Raw genomic sequence first — 22,607 nt, 5'->3', positions numbered from 1 at the left:
TTGGAGCAGTATTGGTAACTAAACAGTGTGATACGAGAAATTTATATATTAGACACTAGCTGTCCCCTGCGGTTTTACCCTCAGTGCTCCGCTCCTGTTTGTCTTAGCTTGATTATACATATATAGCCTATAGCCTTTCTCGATAAATAGTCTAACTAAAACCGAAAGAATTGTTCAAATCGGACCAGTAGTTCCTGAGATTAGCGCGTTTAAACAACAAACAAACTCTTCAGCTTTATAATATTACTAGTTTAACGCCCGCGACTTCGCCCGCTTTGTCTAAAACCTATAATAAATTATACATATACTAAAACCTTCCTCTTGAATCACTCTATCTATTAACCGCAAACCGCATCAAAATCCGTTGCGTAGTTTTAAAGATTTAGGGTGCACTCACACACATCAGTCACCGTCACGGCACGTCACCGGACAGGATTTAAAAAAAATATGTATCAATAGTTCTAGTATGACTCTGTTCCCACACGACAGTCGCCGGCACGAAATCTATCAGTGACGTCACCGGTCAGGCACGTCAAATAATCTTTCCATACATGTACCATACTTTTATCCCCACTCACCCGGTGCCGTCACGTCTCAGTTCAGTCAGCGTCGTGCTACCGTCAATTGCTACATGTTCTCTAGCGTGACACACGTCTAATCACTGACTAACCTGATGTATGTGTTCAATGATTCAGTCAAACCGGCGACGTGACTGACGGACAACATGACGGTGACTGGTGTTTGTGGATACGTACACAAACCGTCACCGATCAGTCATCGGTGACTTGACGGTGACTGATGTGTGTGAGTGCACCCTTAAGCATACAAAGGGACATAGGGACAGAAAAAGCGACTTTGTTTTATATTATGTAGTGATAGTATTGATTAGTACCTATAGATTAGCAACCAATCGTCCCTGCACACAATTACATTACCTAGTAAACAAAACAAATTAAAACGCAACATATTGTAGTATCTCTGAGTCCATTGTCCAAGCGTTACTATCTCTGACCTCAGATACCGAGAAGAATGCATTAAGATATCTTCAGATCTCACGGAACACCCCTAAGACCCTTTCCACATGTGAGTGATAAAGTTTTTAAAATAACTACTTCTCAATTATATGAATACTATCTCATTGTACACTGTGTTTTTGAAGCAAATAATAGTTTTTTGTGATTTTTATTTTTTATTTTATTTTTTACTAACTGGGCTCCGCGGTTTTACCCGCAGTGCTCCGCTCCTGTTGGCCGTAGCATGATTATATATAGCCTATAGCCTTCCTCGATTAATAGGCTATCTAACACCAAAAGATTTTTTTAAATCGGACCAGTAGTTCCCGAGATTAGCGCGTTCAAACAAACAAGAACACCCTTCAGCTTTATAATATTAAGTAAAGATTATTATCACTGCGGTTCTACTACTACTAATCTTAATATATATAAATCTCGTGTCACAATGTTTGTCCTCAATGGAGTCCTAAACCACTTAACCGATTATAATAAAATTCGCACACCATGTGCAGTTCGATCCAACTTGAGAGATAGGATAGTTTAAACATGTAGGTACCACGGGCGAAGCCGGGACAGACCACTAGTAAGTAATATATAATAGTAATATGAAATGTATTTACGCATGTATTTTGTCGACCATAATAAAAGGTATAAACTTTAATATAAGTGAATAGTTATTGTAATAGAGTAAAAATTAAAGAGTTATCATTGGTAATAAAAAAAATATTGGATACCTACATAAAATAAGAATAAGAGTAATGCCTAGTAGTCCAAGATCCCAGAGCCGTAAGACACAATTTATTTTCTAAAGCATATAAGTTTCGGTTCACAGTAGTCTAGAATAGAATAGAATAGAATAGAATAAGAATTTATTCGCAGTAAAAATCAAACACATAAACAAAAAAAATACACAAGAGAAATAACAGTTTACTACGAAAAGGCTATGTACTCAGCATATGGTGGAAGCAGTGACTAAAAGGCCAGTGCTTTCACCGCTGTTTTTCAGCCATTCACCACTCAGTCTCTAGTGTACTTTTTAATATCTGAATGTTTGTGGAGCTCTACCAGTGAAACCTGCGCCACCTGAGCCAAAACGTTTATCAGACGCTTTAAAGCTCAAATAAACGAACTTAATTTATTTTTAAATATCTGATTTTTGGATATGTTATTAAGATAACTATTACAATATTATATTTAATTAGTCAGACAAATTGCAATGACCAAACATCCCCTAAACACCAAAATTACTCAACCATAAGTATGACCGCGAGTTAGGATAGGATATTTTTGAAATACTGGTAAAGACCTCCTCAGAAATGGAAGATATGAGACGAAAAATTTTTTATATAGAGCTTAAATCGTAATTATTTTGTTGTTAGAAGATAAATATTTGTATTGGCCTGATGTAAAAGAGCACGTGAATGTATATACTGGGGACAAATTGTTATTTTAAACTTTGCGCTGCAGGGTTGTCACAAACTTAAAAATATTTATACCGATCCCGAGGGTTACCTTATTATAAAAATTACCTTAAAAAGTCTTGTGTTTCTAGAGGTATAAATATAGAGATCATATTTCTTTCAGATAAGATATTTTTTTTAATAATTTTCAATGGAAACATGAATCAATTAAATACATTTTTGAAGACTGTAATTCTATTCCTTCGAGTACTAAAATTGAAATAGTTAATATGTGTGCCATGTCAGTGGTAATAATGTAATAAAGTTATGATATTTTAGTTCTTAATAGAATTTAATCAAATTCATAATTCAGTAGGTATATTGGTGAGTTTTTGCATAATATGCAAATTTTATATATTTTAACAATGATCGAATATTGAAAAAAATTGGAATAAATATAAATAAAACCATTCAAATAATGTAATTATGTGTTTGAATATAATATTATAACCTTTTCCTGAATATTGTGAACCAGATTGTTAATTTTTTGTTGGAAATGGTTTTGGCCGGAGGTGTCTATAACAGCTCCTTTGATTGCTTCTATAGTTAGTTAAAAGTTTAAAACTGTTATAAATACACAAAAAATGTTGTGTGGTTTTATGAAACCACGGTAAAAGTGAAACTTAGGCACAAAATTATCGTATTTGTACGATAATTATCGTACGGTTCGACCGTCACGCGCTACACAGACCAAAAAGTTTGAGACGATGTAATAAAAGTTTCACTTTAAAAATATTTTAGATAGATAAATAGATAGAAGCTTTCTTCCGAGGATGTGTAATTACAAATTCTAAATTAAAAACCTTAAATTTGAACCCCTAAAACAAAATCTCAACGAATTCAATCACCAAAAATAATATTTCGGAAACTCTACCATTTTTCAATTTCTAATAGAAATAAGAAATATGGTAAAAGTGACAACCCTACTACACCTGGACCTACCAACAACCGTACCATGTGAATAGGGGCTTAGTTTTTACATGAGAAAATTTGCGCCATAAAACCGCGGGGTTGACAGTGCATCATTCAGTTGCGATCCGACGTCCGACGCGAGCGTGTCTCCTAACAATGTATACGCGAGTGGTCGTGTTCTTCATGCTTGTTAGCGTAAATATTACGTGCTGGGGGCAGACGGGTGCTTGCGCGAATTGTGCGAACGGAGACCTAAGTGTCGCAGAGCTGACGGAGGCGAGGATACAGTTCGTTAAGCAGCAGATCTTGAAGAAGCTGCGGCTTAGTAAGAAGCCTGCTGTGGCGGTGCCGGTCAACAGTCTTCCGATGCCGGTCGCACAGGGCCAGACGCTGAGCCACGGGACGGATAAACCGCCGGAGTTTGATGATTATTATGGCAGAACGGAGCAGAAGATTATTTTCCCTGTTGAAGGTAAGTGTATACTTATTACGTAATGAAAGCAACCAAGTTTTGATTTATACAATAGCTGTAATTTTCACTCTTATTATTCACATAAAAGATTGCTCTATCTTGGACATAGATCAATATGAACTCTTAACGAAATGACCAAAGGTAGAGCAAGTTTTTTTCTTAAGTGAAAAGGTATTAAGGCTTAAAAGGTATTTTTAATTTAATACAATAACAAACAATAAAAAAAACATATTATAAAGTAACTAGGTAGTCTTGACTCTATATTCCATTAATTTATTACTTATGTCATGTAGAGATGATGGTAAAGGGATGAACTTAAAGCTGTTAAGCTTTCTAAGTTACTACATCATTATACCAATTTATTTCAGAAAAGAAATAGAGATCAGATTAAATAATGCAATTTGAATATCATACAAATGAAAAGTTAAAAATATGTTTTAATTATATTGTGTATACGTGAAGTATACATAATCCATCCATTTTCCTATGATCTCTATATTCGCAATTAATTCCTGGTGACAAACTTACGGACTAAATTACAAGCAATATTATAACAAACCTTTTTATAGCAAGTCGTGTGTACTCTACTTGCCACCTAGAGCCTAAGTTCATGGAAGATATTGACAAGATGGCTTGTATAGGATCTTTAGTATTTTATATTGATAAGAAAAATTTTATTGAGCTTTCACAATGGTGAAAATTGTTTCAAAATTTTGTGTGGTTTAACAGTCAACGATAAACAGATGGTTTCTCAATATATAAAAGAACAGTAAAAATCTCTACATCTAATGTATTTTTATAAACTCACTAGTCTTACGCATGACCATATATATATGTGAATCAACATAATGACAGATAAACTATGATACCTATATATAATGCCTTGATTGATAACACGTTCGATAAGTTTATTTATATCGATAGCGATCATCCTAGTATTAAATACTTGTTTCCGCGTGGAATGTAGGAATTTCATGTTTTTATGGAATACCTAAATATAGGATTAATTGTGTTTATAATTAGAACGTCAATCTAGGAATCTAGTATCTATAATTAAACTAGCTTTCCGCCCGCGGCTTCGCCTGCTTGATCGAAAACTTAAGAGTATATCCTAAGACCTTCCTCAAGAACCACTATCTATTAAAAAAAGCATCAAGATCTGTTCCGTAATTTATAGGTCTAAGCATACAGACATACAGAGGGCGGAAAGCGACTTTGTGTTATACATACTATGTAGTGATGTAGTCTAGAAGAATTTTAAGTTAAGATTACCTATTTTTGAAACAAGTTTAAAGTATAATTTAAAATATTAACATTTATAACAAAAAATACATAATTTTCTAAGTAAAATATTATAAATAATAATAGTTTTTTTTATTATAATTAGATGTTTTAATTTGTACATTTTAATCGTGTGAAGTGTAATCTAAATTTTAATTATTATTTTTTCATAAACGACAAAAACAAAACAAAACTAAGCATTAGTGTGCTCGTATATTGTTAATGTTTTTTTTTATTCTATCTCAGATTTATTAATTCAAATTATAAGCCAATTAAGATTAGATATAATATCTACTTAAAGATGACGAATCAGTATTAAAATATTTTGGACATTATCTCGGAAAATACTGAGAATGAAATTCAGGATAAAAAAATGTTGGTCTGTTCATCCCATATCTACGGAATGATGCAACACATTCCGATCATCTCGTCAGTTCACCTGTTGAACTTTGGACCCAAATAATATTGATTATACGTGCATTTTTATTTATTTTATTTTACAGAATTTGCGTTTTGTGTATTTTAATAAACAAATATGGACTTTGGTCTAACAGGTGACGTCTACATGTCTGGTGCAATTTGTTTTAGATAATAGACTATTATTAAAACACTAACTTTTTTCACGCGACTCCAGTCACATAATTCTATTAAAAGAAGATAGCGTGATTATAGCATACATTATATTTTCTAGATAATATATTCAGGAGACTAGTAGTGCCTCTGAATTTACCCGCATTGCTCCGCTCCTGTTGTTCTTAGCGTGATTATATAATATGTATAACCAATAGCTACTTCGATAATAGGACTATCTAACAGTGAAATAATTTTTCAAATCAGACTTGTAGTTTCTTAGATTAGCACATTCAAACAAAAAAATATTTAACTATAAAATATTAGTATAGATTTAAAATGTTTCAATTTTTCGTGCCCGTTTCAAGTTATCGAGTTATAGATTGTAAAATAATGTAGAGGTAGAAAGAAATCAGTATTATATTGATAATAATATCTTTAAATTCGTCATTTTATTGTAATCATCCGTAAATTTTTACACAGCGCGTGTTCATTAATTGAATAGATTATCTTCTAGACAGAGAGACAGAGGTCCTTAAGTTTATCATATCTGTGGAATGTTTTCAAACAATTTTTTTTTACATTTTTACATATTTTCGTAGATATGTCATTTTTTGTAATCTATTTGTTTTTTTTAATGTTTTGTGGTTATAAGGTGTGATTTTGATCACGTACGTTTTATCTCTTGTTTATCTTACAGGACAGATACAACAAATTTAATTTTTTTCATTTTTAGTTAGTTCGATTCCCGGTCGAAGCAAGAGGATTTTCGAAAATCTTTGAATGCAGTTCTATTTCTTTTTAAAAATAATGGAATGTTTCCTTTCAGCAAAATTTGATATCTGCAGTAGGTATTTCTAGTTCCTACTTCCCATCGAAAATTTCCAGGGCCCATCGAAAATTTCCAGGGCCTATCGAAAATTTCCACACTGTATATGAGATAATATTGAAATTGCAATTATTCTAAACACCCTTACCCTATTTTTAGAAGTAGGTATTATTACCTGTAAATATTCAAATTATTTTTTTTTCATTAGATCGCTTTCTCTCTCTCTGAACTTATAACTTAGATTTTTTATATAAGTTTTAAATTTAGAACTACTAAACTCTTTAATACTATGAGGAATTCTATCATGCATCGTAAACGTGAAAGGAAACCTTCAACAAATTAATATAAATACATTTCTCACGTATATTTAGCAAATACATCTTAAATTCACTGAACAAACAGTAGATTATCTTTTACCAATACGATAGCTGTGCCCCGCGGTTTTACCGGCATTCTATAATATATAGTCTTCCTGTTGGTCTTAGCGTGATAGATAATATATAGCCTTCCTCGATAAATGGGCTATCTAACACCGAAAGAATTTTTCAAATCGGACCAGTAGTTCCTGAGCGCGTTGAAACAAACAAACTCTTCAGCTTTATAATATTAGTATAGATATGTTACGTTTTCAGTTGCATTGCGTATTTTTATTTATTTTGAAAGTTAAATAAAGAATATAAATCTTATGCATTATGTCTCTACATAATGCTTATTTATTCAATAACTAGCTTTCCGTCCGCGGCTTCGCCCGCGTTATCAAAGAAAAACCCGCATAGTTCCCGTTCTCGTGCTATTTCAGGGGTAAAACCTCCTATGTGTTAATCCAAGTTACCCTCTATCTGTGTCCTAAATTTCATTGTAATCGGTTCAATAGTATTTGCGTGAAAGAGTTACAAACATACACATACATCCATCCTCACAAACTTTCGCATTTAAAATATTAGTAGGATATGATTGGATAAATTACTTGGATAAACCAATATAATATAATAATACAATTTTGCACGAAGCCGGTTCATATATTTTGTATATATTACCTATTTGTCCATAAAGTAGCTCTAGTAAGCAAACAAATATCGAAGCATATATTTGTCGAATTTATTTGAAACTTCATACTAAATGTGTATGCAATTGTTACTACAGGCATCTGCAGCCAGAAACTAGATCGTAATTTTTCAGTCAAATAAAATATCTCGAACTACGCATTCTTTTTTCTACAGATGTTTTTTAACCATTTAAATTAAAGAAAATTACTTGAACAGCATCATAACATCAAATAGTTTATTTATTTATTTATTTAACCATTTATTGTAAGATTGTACCACACCATTACAATGTACAGTAGGTATATATATTTGTATGTTAACATTAAAATGTACAGTATATAAAGGTATTTATATGAATGCGAGGTAAAGTACAAAAGGTGACCTTATCGCTTAAAAGCGATTTCTTCCAGGCCTATGTTTATGTGTGATAAAGAAAGAAAATTATTGCGAAGCAGTATTTTACTTTATAAATAAATCATAAATAAAAACTTTATTTTGCTTATTTATTATAGTTAAGAATATAAAAATAAATCAATTAAAATTATATAAATTATAGTTCTAATGATAAATTATATATGCTCTACCATTAATATCAATTAATCAAAGCTTCACTTGCTCTTTCGTAAAAGTTTAGTTTAATATAGAAACAACCAATACCTTTAGACGCTTCGAAGCCCAAATAAACGCAGAAGTTCATTATTTACTGACCAATATATATATATTATTATCTATACTAATATTATAAAGCTGAAGAGTTTGTTTGTTTGTTTGAACGCGCTAAACTACTGGTCCGATTTGAAAAAATATTTCGGTGTTAGATAGCTCATTTATCCAGGAAGGCTATAGGACGCTACGACCAACAGGAGTGGAGCCACGGGTGTGAAACCGGAGCAGTTAGTAATAAATATGTACAATATCTCTTTTAAAGTTAAATTTCTCGTGTCAAATTTCTACGTCTAAAAACGGAACTTATTATCAAAATAGGGCGCGAAGTGGGCAATAAAAAAACTAATTAATACATTGAACTGTGATCTTATCAATAAATAAGTTTGACAACAAGTAAATCGAAACGAGATTTTTATAATCTATACATATAATAAATCTGTAGAAGGGTCAATTCTGTACATTGAAAATATTGAAAAAATAAATAGCACTGTGTGTGTTACTGGATCGATACCAAACGCAAATATGTGATTAAAAAAATTTTTGTCTGTCTGTCTGAATATGCTGACATTACGTGAAAACTAACGGTTCGATTTCGATGAAACTTGGTATAATTATACTTTATTATCCTGGGCGTAAAATAGGATACTTTTTATCCTGGAAAAATACGTGGAAAAAAAAATCTTAATTTTTTAGTTTTGTCCATAGACGTTGTTCTGTAGAACCGCGAACACACGTTGCGTTACCCGCAGTGGATTCTTTTTTTTTATAAGATGTCATTGTCAGAGTTACTCAAAATGGAGAAATAAACCATCCACGCGAAGACGGACATCCGCGCGGACGGAGTCGCGGGCGGAAGCTAGTATTATAATAAGTGGCTGAGAAAAAAGAAAATATAATACATATTAAAGGTATATAATATCTATACTAATATTATGAAGCTGAAGAGTTTGTTTGTTTGTAATCTCGGGAACTACCCACTGGTCCGATTTGAAAAATTATTTCTGTGTTAGATAGCCCATTTATCGAAGAAGGCTATATAGGCTATATATCTCGCTAAGACCAACAGGAGCGGAGCACTGCGGGTAAAACCGCGGAGCACAGCTAGTAATAAATTAAATATGTTACTTTTGCGTATAAGAATACTTTTTTTATCTATATTTATAAATGTAAGTATCCAATTGTATTTTAAATCTAATGTGGTAATTAATATCTTTGTAAAAAAGTAGTCCTTGAAGTTTTTTGGGTAAGGAATATATTTTTGGAAAAATAACAAAAAACATAAGACTTCAATTTAAAATTTTAACAATGCAAATTTGTACCTATTTTTATAAAAAACGGTGTATTTAAAATTAAAATTATCAGTAGGTTATATCAAATTAAAATGTAATTTTTAAAATACCCTTTATTATATTATCCACAAAAAATATTTTTTACAGTATACCTATCTATTTTTATAAATTTATAAAGAAAAGAAAAAATTCGATCACGAGGCGGGACTCGAACCCGCATCCTTTCGCGCCATTCCTCTTCTATCTATTTTTTCCTAGAAATATCAATTTTGGTATCATCCAATAACGTTCATATTCGTAAAAGAGATAAACCTAATTAATCATATAGATTAATCTTTTTTGGAAGTAATGTCAAATCTACGTAACTGCTTTCTTTTACTCTCAAAAATATATTTTTTTTATAATTGTGGCAACATTTCAAGCTTTTATTAGCTTCATTTTTATTTTTCGAGAGATTAGAGTCGATTTTCACGAACTTTAAACAGACAGATTTAATTTAAATTTTGTACACTTATCAAGGATCGATGACAACACAATAATTTCATGATTTTAAGCGTTTTTTTTAACTGGGTATATTAATTACTAGCTTTCCACCCGCAGCTTCGCCCGCGCTGTCAAAGAAAAACCCGCATAGTTCCCGTTCCCGTGGGATTTCCGGGATAAAACCTATCCTATGTCCCTGGGGTAAAAAAGTAGCCTATGTCCTTTCTCGGGTATCAAAATATCCATATACCAAATTTCATGCAAATTGGTTCAGTAGTTAAGGCGTGATTGAGAAACAGACAGACAGACAGAGTTACTTTCGCATTTATAATATTAGTATGGATTGTTGTTATTATTTTAATTTATTTATATATGTAATACCTTTGTTTAGTAAACTTGGGGATTCTGATAAGAAGTATCTACTCTATGTTATCAAATATTTAAAGTTGAAATTCTATTTTTAAGGTTAGAATTTTAAATTAGAATAGTTATTTATTTCATAATATATTGAGGAAGATAATGTTTGTTTTACACTGCTAAATTAAGAAAAATTTATTATGCGATTTTAAAAATTCTCTATAATAGTTACCGATAACCGAGTAACATATAGGTATATGTTACCTATATGTATAACATATGTATACAGTATAACCATTTTGGTGTGTTGTATACATACAACACATATTTTGGTACACCAAAATACCATGTTGCTGAACCAATAAAAAAGTCTTTCCTACTCGAGTAAAGCCGAGTGAATCAGCTTGTAATGTATTATGTATAACAATACACATTATAAGTAAATAGTATAACAAAGGTGGGATCAATAACAATACAATGTTCTCAACACGCAATGACCGAGTGGCCGTTATCAAGTGATTTCTGACCTTAACTCTAATTTCTTATAAAAAACGGTTATTTATCATCTACCTACTATAAAACATCATCCGGGTTGCTTTTTGTGAAAGCGTGGAGTTATTTTGGGGCTTGGGCTTTCTTGTGTTTAGAATTTAACGAAATTCAACGGATTGGCGTTTAGATTATTTTTTGTGTGCAAATGACTTACACAAGTGAAACCGCAAGGTATGACTAGTATGCTATAAAAATGCACGTGCTAAAATAAATGTGATAAGAAATACTATGCGTTTAGTTGCGGTTACTTATAAATAACAATAGAATATTTAGCTATCATAAATATTATATTATATTCAAAAAGAAAAGTGAGCGTACTTACTTATTAAGTACTAGCTTTCCGCCCGCGGCTTCGCCCGTTTCGCCTAATACTAAAACCTTCCTCTTGAATCACTCTATCTATTAAAAAAAACGCATCAAAATCCGTTGCGTAGTTTTAAAGATTTAAGCATACATAGGGACATAGGGACAGAGAAAGCGACTTTCTTTTATACTATGTAGTGGTTAAACCGAATAAAAGTACCTACCAATAATTATTTGTAACTTTTACGTATACTAATACCTGTGACATTTATCCACTTGTGATAAAAGAATAGGCGTCCACTGAAAATCAGTGACGTTTTTTTACGACGCATTGTTGCGTATTTCATTTAAAGTTTTCACCTCCATTTTCTCATTTTCTTATTAAACGTAACATTTTAAAATAAATCAATTCTTTCCTATTAATATTTAAACATAGTACATGGAACGCATATAGACTACAGGCCCATGTTGAAAAAATTATGGGTCATTTGAACCACCAGGTGACGTACAAAATCAAATGACCCAATTTACCCCGGCAATAGTCGGAAAATAAAAATAAATTCCGACTTTGTGGACCACCATTTTTGTACGGCATCTGTGTCATACTATTTCAATACTGCTTTTAATCCATTATTCCGCAACGCCGTACAAAAATCATGGAGACAAGGGGAAAAAATCTCTACCTTTACTTTCGAATTCTCATCTGCACTCAGGTGGACAGCTTACAAGTGACGGCATAGTGAATAACTTAATATAAATATATAGTTATTATTATTTCTTATCACATTAATTTTATCACGTGCATTTTTATAGCATACTAGTTATACCTTGAGGTTTCACCTGTGTAAATCACAACAATTTCATGAGAAATTTTAAAGTACATAAATAATTAATACCAATACACACATCTTAGTAAGTTATTACTTATTATAGTCTGACGAGTCGAAGTACGAGCAAGAAATAGTTTTACGAAACCGACACTAATTAGAGTCCGTATAAATGACCCTACGCTAATTGGAGCAAGGAGCGCCCGAGAGGCCACAGATAATATAATATCGCCACCTATGTTACATATTTCAACACAAGACAATTATTACTGAAGAATTAATGTTTGTGTTTAAAAAACGTCTTTATTTAAATATTTATTTGTGAGATTGTAATCTATAGGGTACTATAATTTGACCCCTAATAGGTATATTAGGGGTCAAATTTTAGTCGTCAGCCGTTGACTTGATTGAGTTGAGATGGGACGGTGGGATTTCAAATATGGGATAAAGGTGCGGGTTATAGATAATTCAGTCTAAGTATATGGGATCTTGCATCTTCAAATTATGAAAGTGGTAAAATAAGATGTCATATTAATGAGTCAGGAGTCTTAAGAGAAGAGATGAGTGTAGAAGATGAATTATTTACCGACAACCTTATTCTCCTAATAACGGACATTACACTTTTATGGCAAAAGTGATAAATAAAAATTCTATAATTACTATTTTATCTTTGTCACAATTTGACTTCAAAAATTTATTTAATTTATAAAATTCTTGTGTCGCGGAGTTTGTCGTTAAACTCCTCCGAAACGGCTTGACCGATTCTCATGAACTTTTGTGTGCATATCGGGTAGGTTAGTGATAAGAGTAATAACGTTTGTAGTGACATCTATACCTACGTAACTATTGATAAATAAATATGCTAAAAATGCAATGAGCTTCGCACATACGCCATAACCCGTTATCGATATCTATTTACGATAACAATTTTGACGTAATCATTTTGTAGATATTATCAACTTGTACATCATTAATTTATATCATGATTCATGACAAATAATCCCCAGTCCTAATCAATTACTTAATTGATTACTTGATTAAAAATTTTCAGACGTAAAAAATTATATCAAATTTGATAACAATCAAATTACGTCAGAAATTCAAAGAAAGTTATATATACCTTTTTTTTTTTTTTTTTTTTTTATAGTGGGGAAATCTTCCAAAGATACCCACGGCCCCCGGGGAAGGAGCCGTGGGTTATGTCGGATTCTTACCGACTAAAACCCCACTGTGTTCCGTCGAGCCGCTTTAATGATGGGGCCGCGGGTATTTGTTAGAATTCTTCCGCGACCCCCTCGGCGGCAGCCCATCTCCAGGCCAGGCGCAAGCCAAGAACAGGAAAGGTGCCTGCTCTTCCCTCCCGTTGGCGGCATGAGCGGAACACGTCTCAAGTCGCCTCACCGCACCGGACGATGGATTACATTCCCCGTTCCACCGCCCGGTGCCCTTCGTCAAGGAGGCACGTTGCGACCGTGTAAAGCGGCCGCAACACGGCGACGACGCCCAATAAGACGTCTGCGCCGGATCGGGTCCGCGTGAGGATCCCTCTCGCGCACCCGCTCTGCCTCCTCTTTCTGCGAGATCACGCTCTCCGAGAATGCGATCACCGCACGCCAGGATCTGTCGCCATCCACCATTGCACGAACAACGGAGGGTAGAGAGAGATCCGGCCCGATTATCGCGACTAAGCGAGCACGGGGCTCGGCCCACGCGGGGCACACGGCAAGAGTGTGATCTGCCGTGTCCTCCGGGCAGGCACACCAGTGGCAGACCATGCTGGGCTCCCTCCTCGCGACTTTACACAGGTACCGTCCGAAGCAGCCGTGCCCGGACAGTATCTGCGTAAGGCGGAAGGTTATGGCCCCGTGCCGCCTGTCGCACCACTCTTGGAGGACTGGACGTATGGCCGCAACCGTCCTCTCACCCGCGCTGGGCTCCTCGAGCCGGCGTTCCCACTCTCGGAACCGCCGCTCGACAGCCTCGGCCCTCCACTCCTCTACTTCCTCGTAGGAAGGATTCACCCCATGTGACCTAGACGCCGAGACGCGGCGATACACGTCCGCTAGCATCTCGGCGTCCAGATCCCATGGCGGCGTTCCGGCCATTACGCAGGCAGCCTCAAAAGACACCGTGCGGTATGCCCTAACTACCCTGAGCGCCATGACCCGCTGCGGCCTCCGCAAGAGGGGTCTGGTACGGGCGCTCAGGGTGTCTGCCCAGATGGGGGCCCCGTAGAGGGCCATGGAGCGGATTACGCCAGTGTATAGCCGGCGACACCCACCCCCAGCACCTCTAAGGTTTGGCAGCAAACTTCCCAGTGCTCCGGCCGCCCCTACAAGACGGGGGGCGAGGCGACGGAAGTGCTCCGTGAACCTCCATCGGCTATCCAACACGATGCCTAGGTATCTCATGGTGGTGGTGACCCTGATTGCTACCCCATCCACCCGGATCTCTGCGCCTGCGCTATGTAGCCTCCGGCGACCGGGAAAGAAGATGGCTTCGGATTTCTCCAGCGCCACCCGTAGTCCCAACCGCCGGATGCGGCACACCACCTGCTCAACTCCCGTGGTAGCTAATAAAGCTGCCTCCTCGTATGTGGCCCCACGCGCAGTCACCAGAGTATCGTCGGCGTAACAAGTTACGCCAACACCTGGGAGGTTAGTGGCGCGCAGGACCCAGTCGTACCCGATGTTCCACAGAAGAGGCCCGAGGACCGACCCCTGTGGGACACCGCACGACACTTCCCTCTCACTCCATCCATCGCGGGTTGGATAGGCAACAGTCCTATCTGAAAGGTATGACCGCAGCAGTCGCACCATGTAGCCCGGCACGCGATGATAGTGGAGAGCTTGCAGGATACTGCCCCACGGTAGGGTGTTAAACGCGTTTGCGATGTCCAAAGACACCGCCAGGAGGACTTCTCCACTAGCGGCCGCATCTTCTGCGGTGGCTCTCACGCGAGATATTGCGTCGAGTGTGGACCGACCACGGCGAAAGCCGAACTGGTTCCCGCTGAGGTCTGGTCCCACTCCCTCCAAATGGTTGACGAGGCGAGCTGCGAAAACGCGCTCAAAAAGCTTGCTCACCTCGTCAAGCAATACAATGGGCCTGTACGCTGAGGGCGAATCGCGCGGGCGCCCCTCCTTTCTTAACAGGACCAAATTCCCTGTCTTCCACCTACGGGGAAATTGGCCCCGCTCAAGGCAAGCCGAAAACAACCGCTCCACCCGGGGCCCGAGGGCTTCCAACGCTAGCACCCACGCTCGGCCAGGTACCCCGTCAGGTCCAGGAGCAGTGTTTTTCCCTTTAAGCCGCGTAACTGCCGACTCCAACTCCTCATGGGTAACGGCAGGGATTTCTTCTGCGGGCTCCTCCTGTGACGCAGGTGTCGCCGCCATCGGCGGAGGAGAATATCTTCCCCGGTCCGGGAACAGAGATACCACAACCTGTTCTAACAGACGGGGCTCGAGAGACTGAGACAGGGGCGGAGCCCACGGGCGGAGCTTCTGCCTCACCCGTTTATACGGCCGACCCCACGGCACTCGGTTCAGACCCTCGAGCATCTCTTCCCATGCTCTATCCTTGGCGCTGCTGATTGCCTCCTTCAGAGAGGTAACGCACTCCCTGTAGGAGGCATACAGTTGCGCTTCCTCCACTTCGTCCCGTGCACTCCGGCGCCGGTGCCTGGTGTACGCCCGCCTCGCAGCCACGCAGGATGCGCGCAGCTGGGCAATTTCGGCGGACCACCAATACATCGGTCTTCTGCGCGGATTAGAGCGAACTCTACTCATGGCCGCATCACACACCTGCGCCATGGCATCAGCCATCCATGCTGCATCGTCCTCTACTGTTGCGATCTGCGGTGCAGGGATCCATGCCTGAACTATGGCAGCCTCAATTAGGAGTTCCCTATCGAGACTACGAATCGACCAACGTGGACGTCCACCATTTAGGGAAGGCTCACCGCGAAACGCGGATGGCGCAGAGACGCTGAAGCGGATGTATCTGTGGTCCGATAGCGTTTCCACATCAGTTACAACCCTCCAGTCGCTAATTCGCCTTGCAAGGGGGGGGCTAGCGAAGGTGATGTCGACGATGGAGCCCCCTCTTTGCCGCACGCATGTCAGCTCACTCCCGCGATTTACGACCGAGAGATCAGCTGCGACCGCCCAGTCCTGCAGCACCGCACCCCGCGCATTTCTCACCGATGATCCCCATGCCATTGATTTGGCATTGAAATCTCCGGCTAGAAGCACGGGCTGCGAAGGAGCGAGGTCAATCAGTTCCCCAAGATCTGCCAGGAACCGCTCGAATTCATCCAGGCTACGGTTGGGAGAGAAGTAGACCCCGATCACTGTGTTACCATTGATCGAGGCCGAGACACAACCCTGCCGCCGGACTACCCTTTCCATTACTGTGCCGCCCTGCGTTACTAGCGTCACCAGTCCATCCAAGTCGGCCGCCCAGTTGTCCCGGGACGGCACGAAATAGGGCTCAGCCACCACCGCCACATCTATCCGCCACTCCGCCAGACTCTGGAGCAAAAGATCCTGAGCTCCGGCGCAGTGGTTGATATTGCCTTGGAGGAAATGGAGGAGAGCCATTACTGCGTTTCCATTTCGCTAACCGTCACATTCGCCTCGACGGGCGCGGGACAAGGACACGGCGCGGTACCTGGACCATCGCGTCCCCGATTTCCTCTTTTCCGCTTCGGGGCTTTGCAGGCCGGGCCCCCGAGCCGGTGTCCCGCGGGCAGTTTTGCATCGGCGCAAAGAACACAATGAGCAGCTGCCGTACACCCTGCAGCCTTGTGCCCATTTTCGCCACATCGGTAACAGACGTTGCTTCGGTCTGTGGGCGACGAGCACATGGCCCTAACGTGTCCCACCTCCAGGCACCGGAAGCAGCGTTGCGGCTTCACTGCACCGAGTGAGACCCCCGCGGAGATCCATCCAACAAGGATGCGCCCAACCTGCGCCACCTTTTTTGCAGCAGCAACTGGGCAGCTCACCCACGCCGTGGTGGAACCTCTCAATCCCACGCGCAGACCACTGCACTTAACCTGGTCCGCGGGGCACTCACCCACCCGGGAGACCGCAGCTGCAACTTCCTCGGCAGCCACCGAATCATCCAGACCAGTGACCCGCACCTCCGCGCACTTTACCGGTCTGGATACCTTTATGGTATCCTCGTCCCACACCTCACGAAGTCTACTAGCAAGGGCGTCCGCCTCCTTCGCACTTGTAGAGCCCGGAATTTCCAAAATTCGGGCCCCAGTCGCGGCACGCTTAAAGCGTAGGGCGCTGACACCGATCTCCGTGAGGTTGATCTTTTGCCGGGACCCAGCCATTACAGAGGCGTACGTGACCCCGCGCGCCTCCGCACCCGGCTGCAGGGTTATGACTACAGCCGAGGACGAGGGAGAGCGGAGTTTAGGAGCCCTTTTTCGTGCTTTAGCCTCCGCCTTGCTTTTCTTCCTCTTCTTCTTCCTCTCCACCAGAGTCCACCCTTGCTTAGGCGGTTGCTGCTGGGGAGCGGATGACGTAGACGGGGCAACCCTTTCGGGACGCCGCTCCGCCTTCTTTCCTTCTTTTACTGGGTTGGCCTTTGGGGCCAGACCGGTACCCACAGGCTGTGCAACAGCCCGCGTTTCACCCTGGTTTTTATTCGCAGCCTTGGCCCTCTTAGTAGCCTTTGAAGGCGGGAGTTGAGGGAAGTCCTCGGTTAGCACTTGGCTAACCGCCATCCCCCCAGTCCTATTATCCGCCGCCAGTGGCGGCCTCACGCGCCTTTCTAGAGGTAGGCGTTCCTCCAGCACCTCCAGCCGGGCGTTAACCATTTCTCCGACCTGCCGCATGATGTTCGCGGTCAGTTCAGAGTCCGTCTGCTGCTGCTGCGCATGTTGTGCGCCCCCAAGCGCGGCTTTCATCTCCGCCATCTCCTTGCGGAGGGCTGCAATCTCCCCGTGCAGCCGAGTGTTGTCGGCCTGGAGCCGCCGTGTGTCTTCAGAGGCGGTGCGCTGCACAAGTAGTGCTACCGCCTCTTGGATCGCCTCCGACGCATCCTTTAGGGTCCGTTTCGACGTCCCCTTCAGGTTTGAGGATTTAGCCTCTATGACCGCAAGATTCTCCTCAATGCGGCGCCGTAGGGCTGCGGTTGATTCGTTGACGTCGGTTCGCCCGCCGCCGGCTTCTGCGTCCGCGACCAGAGAGCTTCTCGAGACCTGGGTCTCTCGCTCAATCTCAGACTCGGGCTTGCCGCCTACAAGCTCAAGAGCTTTCCTTGCGGCAATCATTTCCGCCAGAGTCTTCCTTGCAGCCGTAGGTGTGCGCGATGTTGACGAGCGTCCCTTGCCCCTCTTGGCACTCTTCTTGGCCGTGCGCGTTCGTCCCTCTGTGGAGGAGCCCGAGCAGCTCGCTCCAGAAGACCGCTTCCGTTTCGCCCACAGTCGGTCCTCCTCGTATGACTGGACCGTCATGAGGCTGTCTACAGACGTTGCCGCAGACAGTCCACTGGGTCCAGCTTTCCTCCCCCTAGTTCTCATACGCTCCATTTGAGCGCGCGTCCCTTCCCCAATATCCGTATCACTTTGCATAATATCGTTATTGTCCTTTATCCGTTTGCCAGAGTCGTCGGTCGGTCCAGTAACTTTTGGCACCGAAGAGGCCTGGGAACCCACCTCCTCAGTGTCTTTGCGTAAGTTTTTGCCCCCCCCAGAATACGTGGGGCAGCCTGAGTTGGACTCAGGGAGGGATTCTCCACTTTTGGTGGTACCCTCCTGGGGTAGTTTATTTTTAAAACTTACCTCCATCATCTCCTCCTCTTTCCTCTAGTTTGCAGTACGCCTGCCGGGTTAAACCCGCCAGCCGCTACCTAGGGCTGGGCCCTTTCAGCTCCACAGCGGCCTCATCGGCCCCAACCCCAGTACTAGGTGATGCTGCGCACATACCATCACCTAGGAGTATTATTTAGCAGCCCTCCGGCCAGCTGGTTTTGGTCCGCGCCGGCTGATCAGCCGGTACCCCCCATATCTGGGGGGCCTGCCCCTATCCGCCACCTGGGGACGCGCCCGATGGGAGACCAGAAACTCCACACGGGAAGTTATATATACCTACTCGATCCTAAACAAGCCAACAACCGTTGAACATAAACATGAATATTAAATAAAATTATCGTTGATACAACACTTCCGTATTTACTATAAGAATGTTTGTAATAAAAAATTTATCTCAGTTAGTACGAATCTCGCACGCGGTCGGCCCGTGATACCTTATCGGAGTAATTATTAATTAAATATACAAAGATATTTTGGTCAATTTGGTTAAATTTACCGCGCATCTCATTAATTATGTGTAATTTTAATGCGCAAATCTTATTCGCTGTATTTTTTGTTAACTCTGTACACGGTTTATACTTAATTTCTTTAACGAGGTATGGCAATTTGAATTTTCAGTTTTGATAATAGAAACTTAATTAATTCCATAACATTAATTATTAAATACTTAGTAAATCTTATCAAAGATGCACAAACTATCGGCTAGGGCCACAGAACATATTATAAACTATAAAGTATGTTCTGTGGCTAGGGTCTACCCGCTTTAAAATATTAAAAAATAGAACGCAAAAAAAATGTATTACGACAGATTCAAATGAACCTCAAGTTCTAGTTATCAATAATTTTTTTAATTAAACTATTCTAATCCGTATTTATTTGTTCCAGGTGAATGTCTAACGTCTGGTCGGTATCCCTTCATCTGTCTGCAGTTCGAGCTGCCTCCAGATGTGGAACCGGAAGAAGTTACGGTTGTTGAACTGTGGTTTTATAAGGTTAGTTATTTTCTAATACTTACCTACTAATTAATGTTATTTTTATATATTACAATACAGGTGATAAATGTTGAAAAAATATTTTCAAAATGTCATGCTATGTGTATACAATCTCGATTTTTTTGGTATCGGCGTGACTGTAGAATGTTATCTAATAAAATATTATGAATAATGCATTTGACGCATTTTATTTATGATTTCAGAAATTATCATATTTCAATTCTTAGAATTGTTGACTATTTTTAACTTTTTTTTTAAGTTAAAAATAGTCAATAATTGCCATACATATATTTAAAAAACTTTTTCTTAAATTTTAATGATTGAAAATTTCAGAAATCTCTAGATTACATGTTCTTCTCAAAACACATAACTCTAATGTAAAACTATCTATTCAATATTTTATATCTATAATCTACTAGCGGTCCGCCCCGGCTTCGCCCGTGGTGCCTACATGTTTAAACTATCTTATCTCTCAAGTTGGATCGAACTGCACATGGTGTGCGAATTTTATTATAACCGGCTTAGTGGTTTAGGAGCCCATTGAGGACAAACATTGTGACACGAGATTTATAAATATAATCTATATAGTTAAATATGTTTCTAGGAGCGGGATCCCCTCGACGAATACAACCAGACCTTCGTGATATCAGAAGCAGCCCACTGGGACAGCCAGCAGCAGTTCAAGAAGACCAAGCCCATCGCTATCAAGGAGACAGACACTGGCGAAGGTTGGGTGCGGGTCGAACTCGCCTGGGCCGTGAGGGTCTGGCTTGAAGGGCGGGAGAGACTGCATACGCTTCATGTGGCTTGTAGAACTTGTCAGGTAAGATTTTTAGTGTTCTTCATCTGTTTTAAGCTATTGCATAGCTTCTATCGCGGGCCTTGAGCGTGGGGACCGAATCCAGAAATTCCGTAACGAAAAATCCTCACGCTCCCCACTCCGACGGGCACGGAGGTGTGGCTTGAAGGCATGGCATGTCTTTTATTTATTTATTAGGGTATATATTTTAGAAATTGCAATAAAATGTATGCACTAAACAGTTCTGTCAAACTTTAAATATAGAGTAATGTAGAGTCACTGAATATAATTTACTACGATGATTGAAAAATTATGTGCTAGGAAACATTGAAATATATTGTAGATAACCTCATAAAAAATATATGCAAAACTATAACTGTAATTTAAGATATAGAGTCTTAGAGGAGATTCATATTTTACACATAATTAATATACATTACAGTACTTTCCCTCATATAGGTATTCAGTTTATTGATAGGTACTTAGTTAAAATTTATTTATAACTTCGTCTTAGTTTCTTCAACTCTATTTCTTTTCCAAATAACATAGGGGCTCTACAGTACCTACTTCTTATACTCACAGCACAATTCTTATTCCTTTATTTTCTCTTACAGCTACGCCGCGCACCCCTCTCCTTCCACGAAAAGCACCGACCCTTCCTAGTACTTTATACCAAATACGCTGGCAAGCGACGCCGCGGGCGAGCACTAGAGTGTGGGGCCACTACTAGTGAATGCTGCAGAGAGCCCTTGTATGTCAGTTTCAAGGAACTGGGTTGGGATGACTGGATCATCAGACCCGCGGGGTACCATGCATATTTCTGCAAGGGGACTTGCATGCCGATCTCTGCTGTGACGAGATCAGATAGCTATCATCATAATATTATACGGGTAAGTTAAAAATATTGTCTACTAGCTTTCCGCCCGCAGCTTCGCCCGCGTTTTCAAAAAAAAACCCGCATAGTTCCCGGTCCCGTGGGACAGATAAAACCTATCCTATGTGTTAATCTAAGTTATTGTCTATATTTGTGCTAAATTTCATTGTAATCGGTTCTGTAGTATTTTCGTGAAGTAACAAACACACACATACACATCCATCCTCACAAACTTTCGCATTTATAATATTTGTAGGAAGGATAGGATCTATCCTATTCGGCAGTGTATATTATTTTTTAAAACATAGGTATTATTCGATCGTGGCAGTCGTGTATTTTGTTAATTTGTTAGCGAAAAGGTTGTGAGACTTGTGTATTTTAACGGTCTGATATTGTGTTGAAAATAAAATAATATAAAAGGTTCATTTATTATTATTTTGTTCATCTAGTGAATGCAAGGCTGTTGTAGAGAACAGAAAAAATTATTCACCTGGTTTAGGTATTTTTTTTTCAGTTAGATACATTTTAAAATGAATATCTTAGGAAAAGTATTGAAATTATGTAGAGCACGGTTATATATCAGTCATAAAAAATATGTTAGAAACTATGAACGTGCCTCATCATAATATTATATTATTTAGGTATTTTAATAAATGTGTTTTCTTTATTTTCAGAAATACTTCTACTCAGTATCAAATGAACGAAAAACAGAATTCAAGCCGTGCTGTGCGCCCACTACATTCAGTTCCTTACAGTTACTGTATATGGATTCTAATAATACGGTTACGCAGAAAACATTACCAAATATGGTCGTAGAAACTTGTGGCTGTATGTAAGTCTGTTCCTTCAAACACTGGGAATTGTAATACTGGATTTATTGTCGTATTTACTGAGATTAAATCGAGTGAAATTTAGTAACTACGAAATAGTTGAATTTGCAAAGTTTTGTTTTTAATTTTGCAGAACTTTAGATAGTGTGATTAATTTTTAAATTATTTCGAATTTTGTATAAAAGTAGGTAATTATTAGTGTAAATTTTAGTATGTA

General features: G+C 39.7%; 1 protein-coding gene across 1 annotated transcript; it reads left to right on the top strand.

Annotated features, from left to right (window-relative positions):
* The first annotated feature begins 3,521 nt into the window (after nt 1–3,521).
* On the top strand, nt 3,522–22,571 carry LOC149477749 (protein dawdle-like). Its single transcript, XM_089710369.1, has 5 exons — nt 3,522–3,857; nt 19,781–19,887; nt 20,492–20,710; nt 21,301–21,576; nt 22,235–22,571. Exons 1-5 carry the CDS (start codon nt 3,542–3,544, stop codon nt 22,394–22,396), a joined length of 1,080 nt encoding a protein of 359 aa, XP_089566495.1. The 5' UTR covers nt 3,522–3,541; the 3' UTR covers nt 22,397–22,571.
* The last annotated feature ends 36 nt before the right edge of the window (nt 22,572–22,607 follow it).

Source organism: Colias philodice, chromosome 24 (genome assembly GCF_061535455.1).
Source record: "Colias philodice isolate Cphi_HAF_F1 chromosome 24, ilColPhil1 Martin Lab GWU primary, whole genome shotgun sequence".
Classification (NCBI taxonomy): domain Eukaryota; kingdom Metazoa; phylum Arthropoda; class Insecta; order Lepidoptera; family Pieridae; genus Colias; species Colias philodice.
The sequence above is the reverse complement of the archived record's forward strand: the minus strand, read 5'-3'. Positions and strand labels throughout refer to the sequence as shown.

Coding starts and splice junctions, on each gene's coding strand:
- LOC149477749 (XM_089710369.1), top strand. CDS start 3,542: ATGTATACGCGAGTGGTCGTGTTCTTCATGCTTGTTAGCGTAAATATT. Junction 19,888..20,491: donor TTGAACTGTGGTTTTATAAG/GTTAGTTATTTT, acceptor ATATGTTTCTAG/GAGCGGGATCCCCTCGACGA. Junction 20,711..21,300: donor TGGCTTGTAGAACTTGTCAG/GTAAGATTTTTA, acceptor TTTCTCTTACAG/CTACGCCGCGCACCCCTCTC.